We start from the raw sequence: 20545 nt of genomic DNA, 5'->3' as shown, positions 1-20545 counted from the left end.
CTCGGAGCCCTGGGGTGTGGGGCCACAAGGCCAGGCAGGAGGCAGCCTGGCAAAGCCGATGGTTGGGGCCGTAGGTAATGCTTGGTAGAGAGTCCCCAGAAGGCTTTGCGGGTGGGGGCCTGGCACGGTCAGCGCTGCATTCAGGGAAATTAATTCAAGTGCAGAGCCCGGTGCAGATGGGAGAGCACAGAGCAAAGGGTTCTCCGTGCAAATGACACTTTCAACTTTCACAAGTAGACTTGTTCAAAATGGTCCAAACACTCGCACGTGTTAAAATCAGCCTTAAATCTTTTCCTGACAATTCGTTTTAATTAAATGAAAGGAAGGGGGAAAAAATGAGGTCTGCTGTTAGTCTCTGCCCACATTTGCTGAACTGTAGCACAGGCAGGGGCTGTCGTCAGAAATCAATTCAGAGGGAGACAATAAGGATGTGGTAAGATGGACGGGGGAAGTAATTGCTAGATAGCTGCTGCTTTAATTAAACTTTGAGGATACTTGAATAGAAAGAAAAATGCTACACTTGACTGGCTGGGATAGCGTGTGTGTGGGCACATAGAGCCGCTGTCGGTGCACTCACATTCTCAGATATGTGAGAGAAGCAAGGTCTTCATCTTCACGACCTCACAACCAGGCGCCGAAGGGTGAAGGAGGAATTTTTTTATTGTGACAATGTGAAATTCCTTATTAATATTTCTCTAATTGTCTTAAACACACAGTTCCACTCTTCAATGTCACGTTCTGCCTTTTCGATGTTCCTCTCTCACCTTAGACTGTGTCCATTAGCATATCGTTTTTCAGTCAGAAAAAAAACCCATAAGATTCTCGGTGTCAGTTTTAGAATAATATTGATTTAGGAAGAAAATGGTGCTTTTACAAATGTAGCAATAAAGAAGATCCAAGCCGCCCGCCTTGCTGATTTCAACATCCTCTCAAAGCCCACTCGCACCTGTGTCCGGGATTGCTAGATAGCACTACCGACTTCGCGACTTCGCTAAGTGACACATAGAGGAAGCACTCACATCCCCACAGGGTTCTGAAGAGGCTTTGTTGTTGGGTTTGATTTCTAATATATTTTAGACTTTTCCAAGAGAATGAAAGCTAGCTGTATTTTTCTGAGATAGAATAATTTCAGGGTGATATTTGTGCAGAAACTATGCTAACGTCTCGATCCAGATACCGTTTGGCCCCAGACTCCGTCTTCTGAGGATAAGTAAGACCCCAGGGGATTCTAACAGGTGTCCTTCCCAACAACCTTAATAGATTCTATTGAGGGAAAGAAAATTAACTATGTATCACACGAGCCACTTTCCGTGGGTCACCTCACGTAATACCGTAACATCCCTGCACAGAGTTGGTGTTCTCACCCCCATTCTGCAGAGGATGCTACTGAAGCCTTTCAAGGTTACACATTGTACCAAAGGCCGCAGAGTAGTAGATGGCAGAACTGGACTTTGAACTTGTGAATTGAATTTGTGAATTGAATTTGATACATATGACCCCAAAGTTCCCATTCTTTTTCATTGGTCATATCAGCACACTTTACATTGTGCCACATCAGCACATACAGAAGGAAGAGGTTGATACAAAAAGAGAGAGAGGGAAACTGGTAAAACAATAGAAGAAAAAGAAAATGAAAGTACATGTTCTACAGTGCTATGGTGCTGCCACACTGGATATTAATGAAAAAAGATAACAATAGGAATTATTGAATGTTCGAAACCCCGTGTTAGTGAAATACTTATCTTGTGATACCTATTGCTAACAACCTTGTAAATTATGTGGCATTATCCACATCGTACAGAGAAAACCGAGCTAAAGAGATGTTTAACAACTTGTTTATTGTTGTCTAACATTTCACAAGTAAGGACACGAAAGCCCTAACCAGGTATTCTGGGTCCAGAGCCTGCAGTCTTACCTTTCATGATCCATATCACAGATAAGCTGTTGTGTAAGTGGTTGTTAATGGCTTCATGTCAGTAGGGCGTGCGCTATTTTTCAGAGAGAACTCCCTCCCGGACAGAGATTTCACATCAACTCTGGTGCCAGAGAATACATTGATCCAGTTTGCAAATGGTACTGAAGTAGGAAATGAAGCAGCCAGCTGAGCGATAGAGTCACATAGTATGCAGCCTAAAGATCCTGCCCCACCAGATGACAATGGAGCTGTGAAGAGTCAGCTTCTGAATATAAAGGACCTCTAGAAATATAGAGCTTCCCATGTGAGAAAAGACATAGGGATTTTACTTAGTAGCGAGTTTTATCTGAGCCATTCTCTCAACTCCAGAAGGACATGGAACTGAGTTATCTTGTATACTGCTTTATCTGCTAGACCCGTCATAGCTTGGGATGCATGGTAAGGGCTCAGTAAATGTGCTACATGAATGAACGAGAGAGAGCGTGTGTAACATGGAGTTTTAAAAGCTGCTGATTCTTTTAGGCTGCAGGGATAGAAGTGGGGAGGCTAGAAGACGGGATGTGTTTGTCCTGGTCAGACAGCTAGTTCAGTCCATCAGTACTGGGATATCATTTACACATTTGCACATCCAATTAGGTCCCGTGGTAAGAGTAACTGGGCTGAGGAGTAGAATAATATGCTGTGTAGGAGAGCCGGGACAAACATTTTAGGGAAGTGACTTCTGTGAGTCTGGCATTATTAAGTCCTTTCTGAATCTACAACCAACACAGCTCAGTGCTATCAGTCTAATTTTACAGAAGGAAACCTATGCTCAGGCTAGTGAATACACCTGCCCAGGACCACACAGCAGCTGAACGACAGTGTGTTAAACTAAAACACCCAAAATCCTCTTTCGTAAGTAGTCTCTTATCTTTATAAAATCTATAGATGTTCAGATGGATGAAACCATGGCCCCTCTCAGGGCTGAAATTCTGTGATACTACAGCATTCTGAGGCTTCTCAAATATTCAAAGAGCCATAAAGTAGACTGTGAGCCAAGTGACTCGGTGTGGTCTGCGGGAGGAGGGAAGATGTAAGCCCCCGTGAGTGGGAATCACGGCGCGACAGATTACAGTTCCCTGTGAGGCAAAACTTTCTAATGATCAGACCTGTTTAACCACGTTGTAGGGAAATGAGTTGTCAAAGGCATTTAGACAAAGGCCAGGCTGCCACCATGCTGTGCTATATTGTCACCGGGCAGTGCTATACCATACATTTAAATTTAAATTAATTAAAATCAAGTTAAAATACATTAAAATTTGGTTCCTTGGTTGCACTAGCCATATTTCAAGTGCTCATTAATCACATGTGACTGGTAACTACTAATTAGTACAGAGCTGAACTTCATTATGGAAGACGGTTCTTGTGGACAGCGCGGTCACAGAGCGGGCACATAGGAAGATCCAACCCTACTTCCTTTTTACTCTGAAATTCTGTTTCTATGAATAGTTCGCCTCCATCACCATTTCTGACTGAATAACCAGTAGTTTTGCTGTATCTATATTGGAACAGATTTTTCATGTTACCAAGTGTGTCTATTCAAATATTTGGGCATGTTCATTAATCAGCCGTGGACAAATTTTGGGGCCTTTGGAGTCACTGCTAACTAAATAGGTTACAGAAATTTAGGTGCCCAGCTGGCCAGTACCTTATGTTCCCAAAGAGGTTTCTTCCAGTTCTGTTTTTCTAAGTCTTCACTATCATTTCTTTTCCTTTTGTAAATTGGTCACTCCCAAAGGAAACGAATTTGATAGCAGATTGTTGGAGATTAATTACCTATGATTTGCCAAAACCACTTCATAAATGTCAGTACTGAGGAATCCCCTAGAGAGAGAGTTTTTAGATTCAACTGGAAATTAATTGTAATTAATATAATAGGTTAATTCATTGTAATTATTTTTAAGGCTTTTGGCAATGAGTTAATTCCCCAAGATCCACATTGCTCAAAGTGTCATAGAGAATGCTTGATGAGAATGTTCTGATACTAAGCCTTAACCCTCTGGAAAAACAATCCTACTTGTCTTTCCTTCTGGCTGAGTTTCTTGAGAAACATTTTTTGGTGGCATTTGATTTCTGGAGAACAAAGGAATCCCTATAAGGTGATGCATAAACATGCAGAGCCCAGATAGACTGTGCTCATTGGAGAACAGGAAAACAAAAGCCCTTTGATTGTGCCTCGTTTTCTTTGGAAGTATGTCTCGCTTCAGACCAACAGAATGCCTTTGCTCTTGGAATAAAATGTAATGGAACTGAAAATTGGAGAATCTGGGCCTTTTTCCCTTTCCTAATTATTTCCACTTGACTCACTTAATCTTGGACGATTATTCAATCATATCTGAAATGAGAAAATGACAGGAGTAGAATTTCCGTCTCTTGTTTCGAGAGCTTATAAACATTAACAGAATAGTCCTGAACAAAAAACAAATACAAATCACAATTGACGGTGCCTTGTTTTTATATATTAGGAAAAATCCCTGCATTGTTAGGGAAACAGCTCAAGTTTCCAAATGTAGGAACCTTGTCAAGCCTTGATGGATGATTTCATTATTAACGTTGAAAAACTATCATTTGGAACAAATATTTCATAATGGGAGATTGCACAGAAGCTAAGGAGACAGTGTGTTTACTCGCACCTGGATAGGCTGAGAAATTAAGCCCTAAAATGGGTCATTGAAAATCAGGATCATTAACACTCCAAGACTCACAGGCTGGTTTCTGAGATGCAGGGATGTCCCATTTCTCCCTAGTATGTCCATGAAGAGAAAGAAACATGCAGTCCTAAAAATCGCTAAGAGCCAGATCAGGACTCCATATGCAGTAATACTTCCCGACAGTCAGAACGATCTAAAGTTGAAGCTCACTGCCGAGATGAAGAACCTGGAGATACCCAAGGAGTAATTAATTACTCCTGGGATAGGCATGAGGGAAGGGAAGGGCTATGCGGGGGCTCTAGAACCCCATAGGGGGTTCTGGAGCATGACTTGTGCCTCAACGTTTGCCCCACTGAGAGGCAAAGGAGCACAAGTTAGTCATTCACATGTGTGTTTGTGGTGGGGAGTGGTCTGCCAACTGTTGTCCGTAAAGTACATGGAGGCCAGGAGAGTGGACACCAAAGCTGGAGAAGGGGGTCAGCACAGGGCTAATCAAAGGGATTGGGGGGGGGGGGCTGCATGGGCAGAACATCATCAGCCTTTCTGCTACAGTTAGGATCATCTGTGTCTTTCCAGATTCTTCATCAGTAGGGACAATTAAGACATGGCCACATTGTATTTTCTAGACACGTCCACACACTGCTAGAGATCGTAACCTCCTTTAGGCAAAGCGTGGGGTCTCGTTCTTGCAAACCTGGGCCTCACTGAATGGTGTGCACCCACGCTGGCTCTGTCCTGCCGGAGGCTGCGGACTTTCCAAATTGTGAAGAGCAGCCAGTCAGCCAGGTCCTCGCGGACTTTGTACCACACTTGTGCAGGAGGCAAAGCCCCAAACACAGGTCCAGCCACAGGGCTGTTGAAAGCAGATCCCCAGCTCTCCCTGTACCATGGGAGCCAGGTCGGGAGGGGCAAGCCGGAAACCGGGCCTTGGAGAAATTACTCTGGGAGGAGGAAGGCCATCCCAGGCAGGAGGGGTGAGCAGCCATGATAGATGTGCTCTGTGCAGACAGCAAGGTGGTGCGCCAAGTACTCCTGTCCTTCTAGAACTTCCTTCCCCTTGATAGACACATAGCTCATTTCCCCAGCTCCTTCAGGTCTTCGCTTGAATGCATCTTCCCGGTTCAAGCCACAGTCGCCTCGCATTCCCATTCCGGCCCAGTCCATCTGCCCTTGTCTTTTTCTCTTTTTTTTTTTCTGTAGCGGTTACCACCTTCTGTTCACTTTACTTCTCTGGTTCGTTTGCTCACGGTTCACTGCCTCCAGAATGGGGACTCCTCAGGGGACCTCTTCGTCTGCTTCCATTGCTGATGTACGGCAAGCCACTAGAAGGGTGCTGGCATATGGTTGAGGCTTAAGAAATATTCTTCCAGCGAATGATCAAGAAGGATAAAGACAGGCAGTGCCATGCTGGAATTAATGGTGTTTGGTTAGGGCAACAGGGTTGAATGACTCCAGGGATGCCTTTCACCTACTGTGACGTAAATAGAGGCCCGTGGTGTTGTGAGGCACAGCAGGCCTTTAAAGTAGACGCACTGATGATTAGTGGGTCATATTCTACTTCTTTCTGTAAAGATCAATGACGTTTCCATAAAGGGAAGTTCTTTGCTATCAACTAAGGGCAGGTGATTAGACCGTATTGACAAATTTTTAAATGTTTTTTTTTTCTTATTCCTGTGAAAGAAGATAAAAATCCAAATTGTCTTTAAGACCCGCCCCGCATGTAACCATTGCTTGTTTTGCGGTCTGAAGGGAGACATGATAAGCCGTACTCATGTGAGGTGTGTTTCTTAAAGACAGTTTGGTTTTTAGGATTCCTTATTTCCCCAACTCATTTCCTCTTCCCACAGCCAGAAAGATCTCACCTCTGCTCATCAGGATTCATAGAGCCCAGTGGTTGTGAAAGCCTGGTCCCCAGATCGACAGTGGCAGTGTCCCCTGGGAACTTGTTAGACGTGTTCCCAGACCCAATGAGTCAGCCACTCTGTGGCACAGCACGTAGGTGTCCTCACACACACCCAGGTTGGAGAACCAGAGTTAGACGTCATCCCCCTTTAGAGAATTTCTTTCTATCTTCTTTACATTCCTAGCAACTAAGAAAATGCTGAAATATACATTGTGTAATTTGTTTTATATAAATAGTTGGGTTTCTTACTCTGAATATAAAACTTTTATGGAGAATGGCATCCCTCCCAGGAGGTCATGCTATATCCCCCTGCCTCACACATTAGATAATTCCCGGACTAGAGAATGCTTAAGAGCCTTAAATAATCCAGGAGGGGGAGAATAATACTAAACTTACATATCATGGCTGCATTTCTGTGCATATGGTCTTCCTTTGGAAATCATGCATAAGTTCCTCAAGGCTTGTTCGGTTTAAGGAGCACTTTCTAGAACCATGCCTAATCCCAGAGAAAACCAAATTACTCTGCCCACAAAGTCGTATGGAATCACACTCTTAGAGACCATGAACACTTGTTGAAGCTAAGGAAGACTTGTCTACCTTTGACTCTGGGAGTATCCATGGCCATGAAATTTCTTGGAAAGACCGAGTTGGTACTGATAACTACAAACCCTAGAGTAATAGAAAGCAGAGAGATGCTCATGTCTATGCTTAGTAGAACATGTGGGCCCCAGATCGCACTGTAACGATGACATATAAATTAAAAGTGATCACCAGAACTCTTTTTGCGCCTTGATTTTCGTCCAATTTTTCTTACGCAGCATGTGTTAGGTTAGTACCAAAATAACAAACATACCTTCCAAAAGCCCTGAGAGGGTTAGCCGTTAATTCATATGGTCTTGGTCAGAGATTCCAATGTGGCAAAGCTGAGGAAATTATAATACAATTATGTCTCGTTCACTACATGTGTTAAATGTTCTTTCTCTGTACTTAGGGTCACTATGCCATTTTCATATTTTTGGACTAAGACGTGGACATATGTTTGTCTCTTTATGAAGCTTGTTGAGATCCAAAAAATGCTAAAGTTACTGACTAGTAACTCACTGATGTTTTGTGTGTGTGTGTGTGTGTGTGTGTGTGTGTGTGTGTCTGGTTTTCTTTCTGATCAGAGTAGGTCACAGTCACTATCAGTGGTGTGCTAGTAGTAGTTAACCAGCTCTCGAGATGAAAAAGGCCCAGTGTCTAGCATTTGCCAATTTCCATGGTGTAAATATTCTCAACCTGACCAGTTTCAGGCTCTCAGGTTGATATCGTCGCATGGACAGTTTGGGAAAGATACACATGAACAGCACTCTTGGATTGGTGCAAGCCAGCTCCAGCACATCGTTGGAATGTAGAAAATTTGGAAAGCAGAGGAAACGATTAAAGGAAAAACAAAACAGAGAAGGGGCGCCTGGGTGACTCAGTCGGTTAAACTGCTGACTTCGGCTCAGGTCATGATCTCACAGTTGGTTAGTTCAAGCCCCGCGTTGAGCTCTGTGCTGAAAGCTCAGAGCCTGAAGCCTGCTTGAGATTCTATGTCTCCCCCTCTCTCTGTACCCCTCCCCTGCTTGCACTCTCTCTCTCTCTCTCTCAAAAATAAATAAACATTTAAAAAAAATTTTTTAACAGAGGAAATTAATTCATACTATTGCTGCTGGGAACAAAACTAAGTATTAATACTGGATTTTATAATATTTTCTTAGGGTATTTTGTCTGTGCATTTTGCGAATGATCATTTTGCATATATAGTTTTGTGTTTTGCTTTTATCTTCATGAACATCAGCTTAATGGTTGCATAATATTCCATCAAACGGAAGTAGGATCATTTATTAACCCTAGTTGTGGGCATGTAAATAACGTTCCCTGGTTATGGGTTTTACCATAAATAATGCTCTATACTATTAGAACATTAGGTATAAATCTTCACCTCTGTGGCTGTTTCCTTAAGATGCATTCTAAGATCAAATGGTTTCAATTAGGGATCTTAAAGGAGTATTCCCAGATACCATGTAGATTCCCAGATACCATCTAGAAAGTTGGTGCCAGTATACACTCCTACCAACAGTGCTTATGAATGCCTCTCACTGTAGTCTCACTACCACTACTACTTCTTTAATGTTTTTGTTAGTTTGATAAGTTTTTTAAAAGTTTTGACAGTGCCTTTCTTTCCAAGTATACTGACCATTTTTATGTTCTCATTTATAGTTTGTTTTTTTAAATTTTTTAATGTGTGTTTCTTTTTGAGAGAGAGACAGAGTGCAAGCAGTGGAGGTGCAGAGAGAGAGAGGGAGACACAGAATCCGAAGCAGGCTCCAGGCTCTGAGCTCTCAGCACAGAGCCCAATGCAGGGCTTGAACTCACAAACTGCGAGGTCATGACCTGAGGCCAAAGTCAGAAGCTTAATGGGCTGAGCCAACCAGGCGCCCCTGTAGTTCTCTTTTTCACACGTTTTCTTCCTGTCAAAGGCTGCACGTGAGGCGATATCTGTGTGCCTCCTGCCTCACTCATTCGGTAATTTCTGGACTAGAGAATGTTTAAGAGCCTTAAATGATCTGGAAGGCCCTTTCCCGGTCTAGTAAACGTACCCCGTCTCTCCTCACTCACATCTCTGGTTCCATCTCATTTCTCTTCTCCAAGACCCAAGCTGGTGCCGCCCCAGTCTTACTCTTCTCTACTGATCCAGGCGCCCCAGGACATATCTGCAGGGCTCAGTCCCTCTCTTTTCCAGGCTCCTTTCCGGAGCCCTCTTCAAGAGGCTCCCCACCCCCTCCACCTAAGATCGCCGTCCCTCCTATCCACAGCTTCTCCCTTCTCTGTGTTTTGCTCTTTCCCACAGTATAAGCGCCCCCTGACATCATCGTTTACTTTACAGGTTCACTGTCTGCTTCCCCTTTAGAGTAGAAGCTCTATACATCAGTATTCTCAGAGCCTAGACGAGCATCTGATGCTCCATACATACTCGTTGGGTGAGTTAGTGTACTCCAGCCCTAGATCTGAAGGTTTAGTTCTGTCCTGATAAAGGCAAAATCAATTCATATGCTGTCTTTAAACACAGAAGACTCTATTTGCAGTATCAGTAACAAATGCAGTTCTTTATTTTTAAGGTTTTTGTCTTTATAGGTTTATATTTTTCTGTAGGTAAACTTCTTGTGATTTTTCCCCCATTCAAATTACACTCACAGAATTCTTTTTCATAAGATCAGATAACTTTTCACCTATTCCTTAGTCTTAAAATTATTTGCTTTTTTTTTTAACATGTAACTCTTTAATATATGAAGACGCATTTTGTTGTTGTGATTAAATGAAGATCTAAATTGGAGTGGGTCATTGTGTATGTGGGTGCGCACACGTGTGTGTGTGTTCACACATGTGCACGGGCAACGGACTGCTGGGCTTTTATTGCTGCTAGTGACGTTAGTTTTGCTTTGAATCGTGCTCTGTAATATTTTAAAATTTAACCTATGTATTGTCTCCTCATGTAAAATCTGTAGGCACCAAATTACAATGGACGTTTTTCTCCATTATCTCTGAGATATTTTCTTGGTCGTACCTCTGTGTTTTAAAAGCACTTCCAATCTGGACCAAATATACTTGAACCTGTTCCTGTTACCACCACAAGTTCTGATAAGATAGAGAGCAAATAAACGGAAATATAATAGGAAGCTGGGTTCCCAGAAGTAGACACCTCAAAGACTGAAGTCAGATCTGCCTCTAGCTGCGTCCTTTTCCGGAATCACCTGCAAGGTGGTATCAGCCCTGGAGAAGTCACCGATCTGTTGATTCTCTGTTAAGCCCAATGACTGACCCACGGTTGTTGCTGTTCAATAAATACTCGTGAGCTGAACTGCATCACATTGAACCTTAGGGCACGATGCCTTTCCGGGGAAGTAGTCCAAGGAACGGCTTTCCTTTCTCACCTGTCTTCTGTTTTCTTCTTCTCCCAGCTGCGGTCCAGCACAGAGCTACATCCCGACCTGCTCACGGACTGCCTCACGGTGCAGCCCCTGCCCTCGGCCACTTCCCCGCGAGACGCCACAGCTGATGGCGTGGTAGGATGCTCCCCCGGGCCCGGACCTGACCTCTATCCAGGTAACGAGGGCCGGCCAAGGCCGCGGCAACGATCCAGCTAAGGATCCTTCGCTCTGGTCAAAGGGAACACTCACATGAGAAAAATTCTCCTAAGATCATCTGTATTTCGCCTTATCCAGGGGCTACACGTTGCCACCCCCCACCCCTGCTCCCCATCTGATTCTTGAGCTGAGCTGGCAGCAGGCCGTTTTTTCTCATAAAGAAACACAGTAAAATAATGCATTAGCTCTTTTAGTTCTGGACTTCTGCCAAAAGTCCAGGGCACCCGGCTTTCCCAGGTATCTTAAATTGATTAACTTGATTTAGACCCAAAGGAAAAGCTTCCCCCATAAGCAAGTAACAGGCTACATGTGGATTTCTTAATGGACCGGTTATTGTCATGTTTGCATTTCAAAAGGAAGCCGCAGGTCTCTCAGAAGAATTTCACATGAGTAAGCCGCCCTGTGAGAATGGTTTGTGGACCCCTGGCATGGGGGGATGGGATGGCCCTCCCAGCCTAGGGTCCTCCCACCTGGGCTTGAATAATAGCTGACTCCATATTTGGAAAATTTCATCTACGTAATGAAAAATAAGGAAGGATTAATATGCAGTAAGGAAGTTATTTTTCTCCGTTGACTTTGTTCGCCCGCAATTTTGTGCATTTTCCACTCTCTGTAACGATTATGTACCTTTGCAGACATGATTGGCCGTCATCCTCACACGTGGAGAGCCCTTGCTGTCGTGCTATGAGTATGAAAGCAAAGGTTCCCCCCCCCCCCAACTTCCACCTTCCAGACAGTGGGGATTATCTATTATCTGTGGATCGCAGGTCCCACAGCCACCCCCATCTGACTCTGGGGCCAGGCTTTGGCAGCAAACTGGGTTGTTGTTTTTTTTCCTTTTTGAAAGTACTCGTAAGCCGTAAAGAGTTAAGAACCTACTGATGCATGACTGTAGGCTAGGAAAAGCCATGTTTGTAGAAAGTTTTTTTAACTGGACAGTTCTCAGTTGATCCAACTTCAGGGCAAAGGGTGTTACGCAAATACTTGGAGAGGGTCCGTCATCAGGACATTCGTAATGTTGTCCCGTTGGTGGTGGCACTTTATCAGTTGCTCTGGGTCCTTTCTTTTAGAGAAAACAAAGCCTCTGCTTTTAGAGACCCTCGGAGATCTGAGGGGCAGACCCCATCTTACAGACGGTTCGGCTACAGGTACATAGACACACATGAAATACACCAGAGTACAGTGTTATCAACTCGTATAAATATTTTGTATTAGATATATACATGAAAAAACGTGACTCGTGTTTGTTTGCACATATGTCTGTTTGATTTGCCAAATATTTGATACAGGAACATTTATTCTAGCACATTAAATTAGCAATCAATTTACGACAGCCGACACAGCATTTCCCTAGTCCTTCAGTCTAGAATTCTCTGACCTTACTCAAGACCTGAAACCCAATAGTTAAGAGTCAGATATAACCAGAATCAATGGAAAAGTGGGCATGTAATATAGAGAGTTTATGGTAATGGGCTAGTCTTACTACATTTAACTTGGAAATGGGTTTGGGAAGCCAGGGTCTCTATCTGTGGAAAACATGAGTACCTTTGCCATGTGTAGCATATAATATATGGCTCACATTCAAAACAGAGGAGTCACGCTTGTCTTGGTGTGTGTTTTGTATGTCTGGCAGTGTAGTTAAAGTTTTTTTTAAAAGATTTATGTTGAACCGGCTTCGTCCCTCCAGACAGAGTTTCATTTTTGCCTCCTGACCCTTTTCTGCATTTGGTCTTCAAAACGATGATGAGCTCCCCACTTTGAGCACCCAGCCGCGGCGGGCAAGCTCCCATGATGGGCAAAGGAACCCAAGCTCCCACAGTGTCAACAGAGCATCTTCAGAGTGACTTGAATTTTCTGTGACTCTGGAAACGTGTGGAACAGGCAGGACCGTCCTGCGTTAACTGTGTTCTTGGAATTCTGCTCCCGGACTTAGCGCACAACTGTGAAAGTTGATGTGCCCTGCCTCTGCCTTCATGCCTGTCTCCCTGGGTCCTCCTTTACTTCCTTTGTCCTTGCTCTTTTGAAACGTTGATGAAGGCTTCTGTTTTGCTGAATACACAGCAAACCCAGAGCAGAACAAAGCAGGATGGAAAACCACACAAGGAAAGTGTTAATCCTTCCTTTAAAAAAAGTGCTAGAAATGTACGTGTCAGAAGTGCACGTTCCTACCACATTCAAACCTGTGCTACGGACCTGTGGAGAGGAGCCAAACGGTGAAAAATGCCAAAGGAAACTGAGGCTGTTCATCAGTTTGTTCAGTGTAAATTCCAAAGTGTTAAGGGAATTTGACAAAGATTAAGACTCGGTTAAACAGTGAAAGCGCTTGGAGCCCTTCCTTTTACGTTCTGTTCACAGAGTGGAGAAAATATTTGTTTAGGGATTGTCAAGCACTTATACTTCTAAGTGCCAGTAAATTGATTAATCAGAAAAATTTTGTGAGGGGAACCTGTTGAATACAGTACGGATGTAGGATCAGAAGCAGTTTAGCAGTGAGCACCAAGATCTTCCAGAAGCCATGAGAGTGAGGACTCATAGTTTGAAGAAGTCATGGTCTGGAAGTGGACCTTTGTACTGGCTTAGCAATCCACAGTTTGTGCAATTCCAAGAGAGGGATGGTTTTCAGAGGAGTAAGGACAGGGGAGGTGGTGGTTCGGACACCTCGAATCTTATAGGCCTCCTGACACGTTGCTTCCCTTACTGAGACAGCGCTTTCAGTTGCTAAGACAGAATTTGGTTGGAAAGGATTGCCTGAAAGGACTTTTGTTTCCATGGAAGGAAACGGTACCCTGGGTTCAAGCGGCCAAAATATCACTTGAGGCCACACCGAGGACTGCTTTAAATTGAGGTGTTTACTTGCCTCCTACCCAAAAATCCCGGGGCTCCCTAGACCCGATCCCGAGCTAACCTGAGAGCAATCTTGTGACCTAATGGGAAGGCCAGGACAATGACGAGCAGTTCTCATGATGGCTCCCTCCCATCTTCTGCCCTTTGGTTCAGGAGTTCTGTGTCCTAGGGAGCTAGATAGTGCTCCAGGCTAGCCTATAAATTTATGTAATTTCTGGGATAATCTGACGGAGAAGTATTTCACAGCCAGGAGATCAAGGAGTTGAATGCCACTGCCGAGGCTTAATGCCTGTGAAGAAGGTCTCATCAGCTTCCTCGATGAACTAATGAAGCAGATGAACGTACACATAGTGAGTCTGCACCACCACAGACAACCTGCTCTTGGCTGAGAGTCTGTTCACTGACAAAGAATGCTGTATCGGCAGGTGATCTGTACCGTAGGTGGTCACAAAGCTTCTGGCTCCTTCCAGATCAACACTGTACTACAGATTCAATAAAACGTGGTCCTTGCAATTGGCCTGAGCCATGAAGACATCGTAGAGGCCAGTGTGGTTGAGATGTTTGAGTCCCATGGAAACCACCCACAAAGTGAGAAGCTAATGCAGCCAGAACAAGGGAATGTTGAAGAATGGTGGGAGTTTATTGCTACTGCTCATACCGAGTTATAAAATAATCATGTTTTAGAATTTGCGAGAACTGTTGAATTTTAAAAATTTTGAATGTAACGTTAGATTTTTTCAGAAGGATATGTAAGTGCGATGCCCAGATATTGTACAAATTGTTGAAGGAAAAATAGACTTTTTAGGGCAGGAGTTTTTGACATCCTGTATTGTCATTCCCTTCTGCTCACCCTTATTATGGGAAATGAAGCCTTCCCACTCACAATATCATCACATTTTGTAATAAATAGCACCATATGAAATCCATGCAAGATTTAACATACTTCATGAAATAGTTAATGTTGCATTTTAATGTAATTTTATGGTATATGTTTTAATACCTTTTCTGTATTCTTAGACTGAATATATTTGCTATCTTGGTCCAGCTTGCAGAATTGGAGGGGCTAGAAATAATTTAATATGCAAGGGCCTAATATGGTCTACTCTCAAAAAGTGGTTTTTAGCTTAGGGACTTTATCAGAAGGCCCCAAACTGACACACAAATTTCCCAATAGGTTAAACTTTACAGAATTGCAAAGATCAAATAACATGATCTATATAAAAACAGGCATAGAGCATTTTTTTAAAATGTAATAGATATTACTTACATGATCTTCAAAGGCAATGATTTGCTTAGAATTCACCAGAGTTGAAAAGGGAACAGAACAACTTGGACCCAGCAGTGGATGGAAGGTGGACACTGGGGTTCCAGAGGTGATTTAAAGGGAAACGTTTGGCATTGCCTTTTCCACATCTCGTCTGATGCTGCTCTGAACTGCTCGTCAAACTATTGTATTGTTCTTAACATCCCGCACATCTGCGGTTCATCTACCACGTTGGATTGGAAAATCAGTAAGGGTAGGAGCAAGCTTCGCTCCTCTCTGTTGCAGGCGCTGATAGTTTTAACCTATAGATTTCGCCTTCCCTGGCCCTGAGCCAGTCTGTTCATGTGTATTGGATCACCTGGAAGACCCGTGAAAATGCAGATTGCTGAGCCCCACCCTCAGACTTTCTGATTCAGTAGCTCTGAGCTAGTCCCAAGAATTTGCATTTCTGCCAGGGATTTTTAACAAACTCTCAGGCCATTCTGGGTCCTGCTCATCCAGGAACAACACCTTGAAAACTACCACTCTGGATCATAAAATGGGGGAGGACGGTTGTAGCAGAACACCGTCTTAGTTTTGACTGGTGGGAGTTACAATAAGAATTGCCCATAATTAACTAAATGGGGGGGAACCTCTCACGATGTATAGATCATATACCAAATCACCACGATGTATAGTTGGAAATACCTTACAATCTTATATGTCAGTATGTCAATAAAGGCGAAACTTTAAAAAATAACAATTTTAAAATTTACACGTGAAAACCATATGGAAATCTGTCCACAAAAGACAGTTTAATGTTATAGCTGATATGCCGTATATTTGCAGTGATAAATAGAATAATGCTTCTCTGGAACTTAGCATCAAATACTTACAAAGATAGTAAAACTGAATCGTATAGTGGAAAAACATTGCCCCGCAGTATACATTTCTTTTTCTCATTACGGAAAATCTATCAATGGATATTAAGCTTGTCTCCCCCACCCGTGTTATAATGGCATTACTTATATTTTGATTAAGAGTGAGATCTTATAACTACTCAACTGAAGAAAATTAAAATTCTGATTCCCAGCCAGCACAGGGCACATTTGTATGTATGCAGGCTACTGTTTATGACTTTATATATTTGCAAACTGCTTAATTTGGTGCTTCAGTTTTCCCTATCCACTTACTCCCTTGTATCGATGTTAGTTTTTCATGCATGATTAGCTGAATTTTTCAGTTTTATATTATGTACAGGTTTTCACTATAAAATTGTGTGTGTGTGTGTGTGTATGAGCAAAAATATTTCCACACCTTGTGGAGGAAAGGAACGTCATGACATTAGATTGGTTATCGCTTTATCCTGTGAACAAAGTCTTGGTTGTCTTTATACTATTATTTCTTCTTTTCTCGTTTTGTGTTATTTTGCTGGCATTGACAATGGCTGTGAGAAGGAAAGTTTGTGTTTACTACGAGGTGTACCCACAAACAGGTCTTAGGAAATGGATGCAGATGGCAAGACTGAGAATTTAGGATAGAATTCCTGGAATGAGGAGCTCATTAGCTTTGCAGCTAGAAAGTCTTGGTCCCAACTTCTGGGTCTGAAGTCCTCACCTTCTGCTTCGACTGAACCTTCCAAGGAAAGAGAAGAATAGGTAGATACGTCTTTTTCGTGTGAAGAGTTAAGAAAAAGGGAAAGCAGGCCTTTTCAGGGTGCTTATAGTCACAGTGAGAGTTCATTTCTTTACGCTTGTCTTGGCCCTGAAAATAAATGTGAATAGAATATAACTCAAAAGTGAAGGACATTACTGAATTAGCTTGGACGTTATTGGCCATGTTTTACTGTTAACAGTAATAAGAAAGCATCTTGCAGGCACTGAATAAAGAGAGTAATTGTGGAAATGACTTGTCTCAGGCGGCCAACGGTCATGTCTCTGAAGACTGCCTTTATTGTGTCTTCCTTGATATTGTCAGAGAATGATCTGCCCCACTTAGTTGCCCTGGCCGTGGCTCACACCATCAAGGCCGCCTTAATAGCTCGCATTGACTCCTCAGAAAGTTACAGCTTCCTTCTTAGCATTTTAACTCAGTTTTCCCACTACATTTCAAGGCTGTGCTAGCTTCACTTTCATGACACCATATCTAGCTGCTATCTCGGCCTTACTTCTTCGACTCCAGCCCTGGGCTCTCTTCGTGAATTTAGCTGCTCCTTGTCTTGGCTTCCACTCTGTCCAGCAGCTCTGTTAACGCCCAGTCGCACCCTAAAAAGCTAAAATTTATCATCTTCACTGCAACCTTTCCCTGGGGATTTTGGGAAAGTTTTATTTCTGCCTTCTGGAAAGGGCTGCAGAAAGTGGCCTGTTCCTCTTCAAAGGAAAAGAGGAAAGACTGTCATCAACACCCATAGGACCTTGTTCTTCACACTGGCCGACATGGACGCTAGTCACATTTTTCTGAGACATGGATGCACTTCATGAAAACTGTAATGCATTAGCTGCCCCTGAAGATGTTCTGATCATAAGGTAATGATCTAACGTCCACAGTTCCGAAGTGCTAAGGCAGTTTGGGGCCATATTTATCTGTACAAATGTAAGGATGGGCAATATTGAGTATGTCTCTTTTTTTTTCTTTTTAAAAGTTTATTTCTTTTGAGAGATAGAGAGAGTGCAAGCAGGGGTTGAGGCAGAGAGAGAGGGAGAGAGAGAATCCCAAGCAGGCACAATGCTATCAGCACAGAGCTCAACGTGAGGCTCAAACTCATGAAACATGAGATCATGACCTGAGCTGAAATCAAGAATCAAACACTTAACCAACCAAGCCACCCAGGCACCCCTAGTATCTCTTTCTTAAGTCATATCATTGCCATGTTTTTTTGTTTTTTTTTTTATAACACCTCTGACCATCTATGTAGTCAGTATATGCTCAAATGGAACATTTATAAGTGGGCATGTTCCTTCTTCTCCAATTCAAATTTATTTCTCTCTTACTGAGGTCAATTGCTGGATTAAATGACAGGCAGAGTGCTTGCAATAGTACTTAACACATAGCAAGTGTTCAGCATCTATTAGTGATTATTGTTGCTTTTATCCATATATGAGGGCAATATATGTTATAGTTCTGTAAAGCAGACAGGGAACAGGTGCCAGAAATTACCCATCACTCCCATTTAAGAAATAGGGAAAACATGGAAGCCTGAACAACTTGGGAATTTGATCGGCATTCTGAGTAGGTTAAAAGAAAAACTGAAATAAAGTTCTTCACATTGTGTTTGTTCAGCACTTCACGTAACATTTTCTAAGTTAAGGAAATGCACTGTAGGTCTCTCCAGAAAAACGAATTGGTATCAGAAGCCCAATACTTGAGTGGCAGTGCCTCTGAAATCACAGTGTCAAAACTGTGTCTTGATAAGTATTAATTCTTTTAATTCAAACGTGGTGTGTTTTCTGTTCACGTTTATGTTTTAGAGGTAGTGCGCTCTGGCAGGAGGAACACAGAGCTGGGTGTGAGCTCCCGTCCTGGCTCTCCACTCTGGGGAGGTTACCTCTCCTCTTCTCTAAACCGGTGGTAAGAATAGTGGCAGCCTAGGACTGAAACCGGAATTAAGAGAGAACACACAGAAGAGTTGGGTACACTCCCTGTAGCTGGCAGATGTTCCTTTCTCTTTTCCTTCCTCTTTGCTTAAACACTTAGAGAATGATCCCTAGACTGAGTCCACATCTGTGATGGAGACCAGAATGCCTCTTCTCCATTCCTTTTAGTCCCGGGTGCTGCCCCTTGGAGTTTAGAAATCACTGTCCTTGAGATAAAGTGTTCCTTTTGAGAAGAATTCAAGTCAAGATTAAGGATGCAGAACTCCCATATTTTAAGATTCATTTTGAGATCTTTATAAATTTTTTTAACCTTGATTTATTTTTGAGGGATGGAGACAGAGCATGAGCAGGAAAGCAGCAGAGAGAGGGAGACACAGAATCCAAAACAGGCTCCAGGCTCTGAGCTGTCAGCACAGAGCCCGACAACGGGGCTTGACCTCACGAGCCGTGAGATCATGACCTGAGCCAAAGTCAGACGCTTAACTGACCGAGCCACCCAGGTGTCCCTAACTTAGACTTTTTGTTTTTGTTGCTATGAAGAGTGGAAGCACACACGGGCCGGTCATGCAGAGTACCAGGGTGCTGGGTTAAGAAGCAAACTTGCTCAGCGGTGGATTGGTGAGGGTGAGGTAGATGACAGAAGGGAAAGTAGGACTGATGGCCTTAATCACTGCAGTTTTACACCAACTTTGGGTTGGCCTTGCTGAGGCATAGCCTTGGTCCTTCCTGATGGCGTTTTGTAAATAGACTGTCCAGGCCATGCAGTGTGTATCAAAATATACTCTAAGGTGTCTAGAAAATGATTCTGATGAATAGCTTCTCTCAAATTTAGTTTCCATAATTCAAAAATAGTTCCACTGTCTTTTCATGATGGTTCTTAGTAGTTAACATGCAACAGATCATCTATTATACCATGGGCCAAATATGGCCGCCTGCCTCCTCTTCTTGCATGGCCTGAGAGTGAAGGATGTTGTTAAGATTTTTAAATGTAAAATGTGAAAAAGACTGTTAGCTTTTAGGTGAGAATAGTTGCTCAAAGAATTGAGGACATTGCCTTTTGCTAGCAGTGCCTGAAATACTTAGTCTCTGGCCCTTTACAGAACACATTGCCAAATTCTGCTTTCTACCTACATCTAGGACATTCGTCAATGACTGACTGAAATCAAGGAAGCTTGTGGTTTCCATGTGTTCAATCACATTTTGTTTTAAAAGTCTGCCAATACACGTAGGCTTTTTGATCACCAGAGTATTTTTGATTTAGCAAATACCTGAGTAGTCTTCTAGCCCATGGGTTTGCAATGATTTGTATTAGATCCAATATTTAAAACAGGTCACACAGCAGAGCCCTTTCAGTTGAAGGGATCCAAACTGGTTGTGCTGCCCCCAGATAGTCTGAGGAAGCCCAAATGTAGGGGCTCCCAAATGGCATTACTACTGTTAAAGTCTTCCCATTGTAAGCAGCTGTCTGCAGAGGTAACTTTGGGCCATGGTGGGAGTGAAGTCCTCACTAATGTAGCCACAGCTTCGGAAGAAGCTGCCAGAAGACAGGCAGGACTCAGTTCTGGTTATGGAGAGCCCAGGACTGACAGGGACATCACAGACAGCTGTCACAGTTAAATTCTACGAAGGTCTGGTTTTTCCTAAAAAGAGAAGAGGCTTAAACCCTCGAATATCTAGAAGTATGTTTTCTAAGATTCAGGCTTCTTGTAGACATACACATTAATGCCCAGGGGAAAAGCAAAATTTTGAAAGATAAAGACTAGGGAGTGTGCTTGCTTCCTCAAAATACACTTTCTACCCAACAGTAAGGATGCTTGAAATTCATACAAACCCAGGACTGAACACTGCATTCCAAAGGTAGAGAAAAGCTTGTAAGTTCCTTAAGAAAGGTTGTAAGTGGGCATAATTCATGGTAACATGTCAATGACTTATCAGAGTCTATCTACACTGAGGGTAATCTAGGACGTAAAGCTGGGCACCCGAAGGAGAAGTCGGAAAATCATTCAGGCCTTTGTGGTCAAGTTGTAGAAAAGGAGGAAAGGGGATTCCCTGGAGTCACACCAAAACCACCTTCCTCATCTGTGCATTTTTTCCCAGGCCCGGTGGTCATTGCAGACTGCGGTTCCTAAATTCCCCGAAAGGGCTATTATGACTCCATGTTACTGAGCAGGGGAAGGGAGCGGTCTCT

The 20545-nt window shown here is 43.0% G+C and overlaps 1 protein-coding gene across 1 annotated transcript in view; it reads left to right on the top strand.

Annotated features, from left to right (window-relative positions):
- GLIS3 (GLIS family zinc finger 3) overlaps positions 1–20545 on the top strand; it is a 443619-nt gene that overhangs the window by 369434 nt on the left and 53640 nt on the right. The window contains exon 7 of the mRNA XM_039230793.1: positions 10492–10636. Within this exon, the coding sequence (XP_039086724.1) occupies positions 10492–10636 (145 nt within the window). The remainder of the gene's footprint in view (positions 1–10491; positions 10637–20545) is intronic.

This window comes from Hyaena hyaena, unplaced genomic scaffold (genome assembly GCF_003009895.1).
Source record: "Hyaena hyaena isolate Hyena2069 unplaced genomic scaffold, ASM300989v1 scaffold_51, whole genome shotgun sequence".
NCBI lineage: Eukaryota > Metazoa > Chordata > Mammalia > Carnivora > Hyaenidae > Hyaena > Hyaena hyaena.
This window is presented reverse-complemented; position numbering and strand designations above follow the sequence as displayed.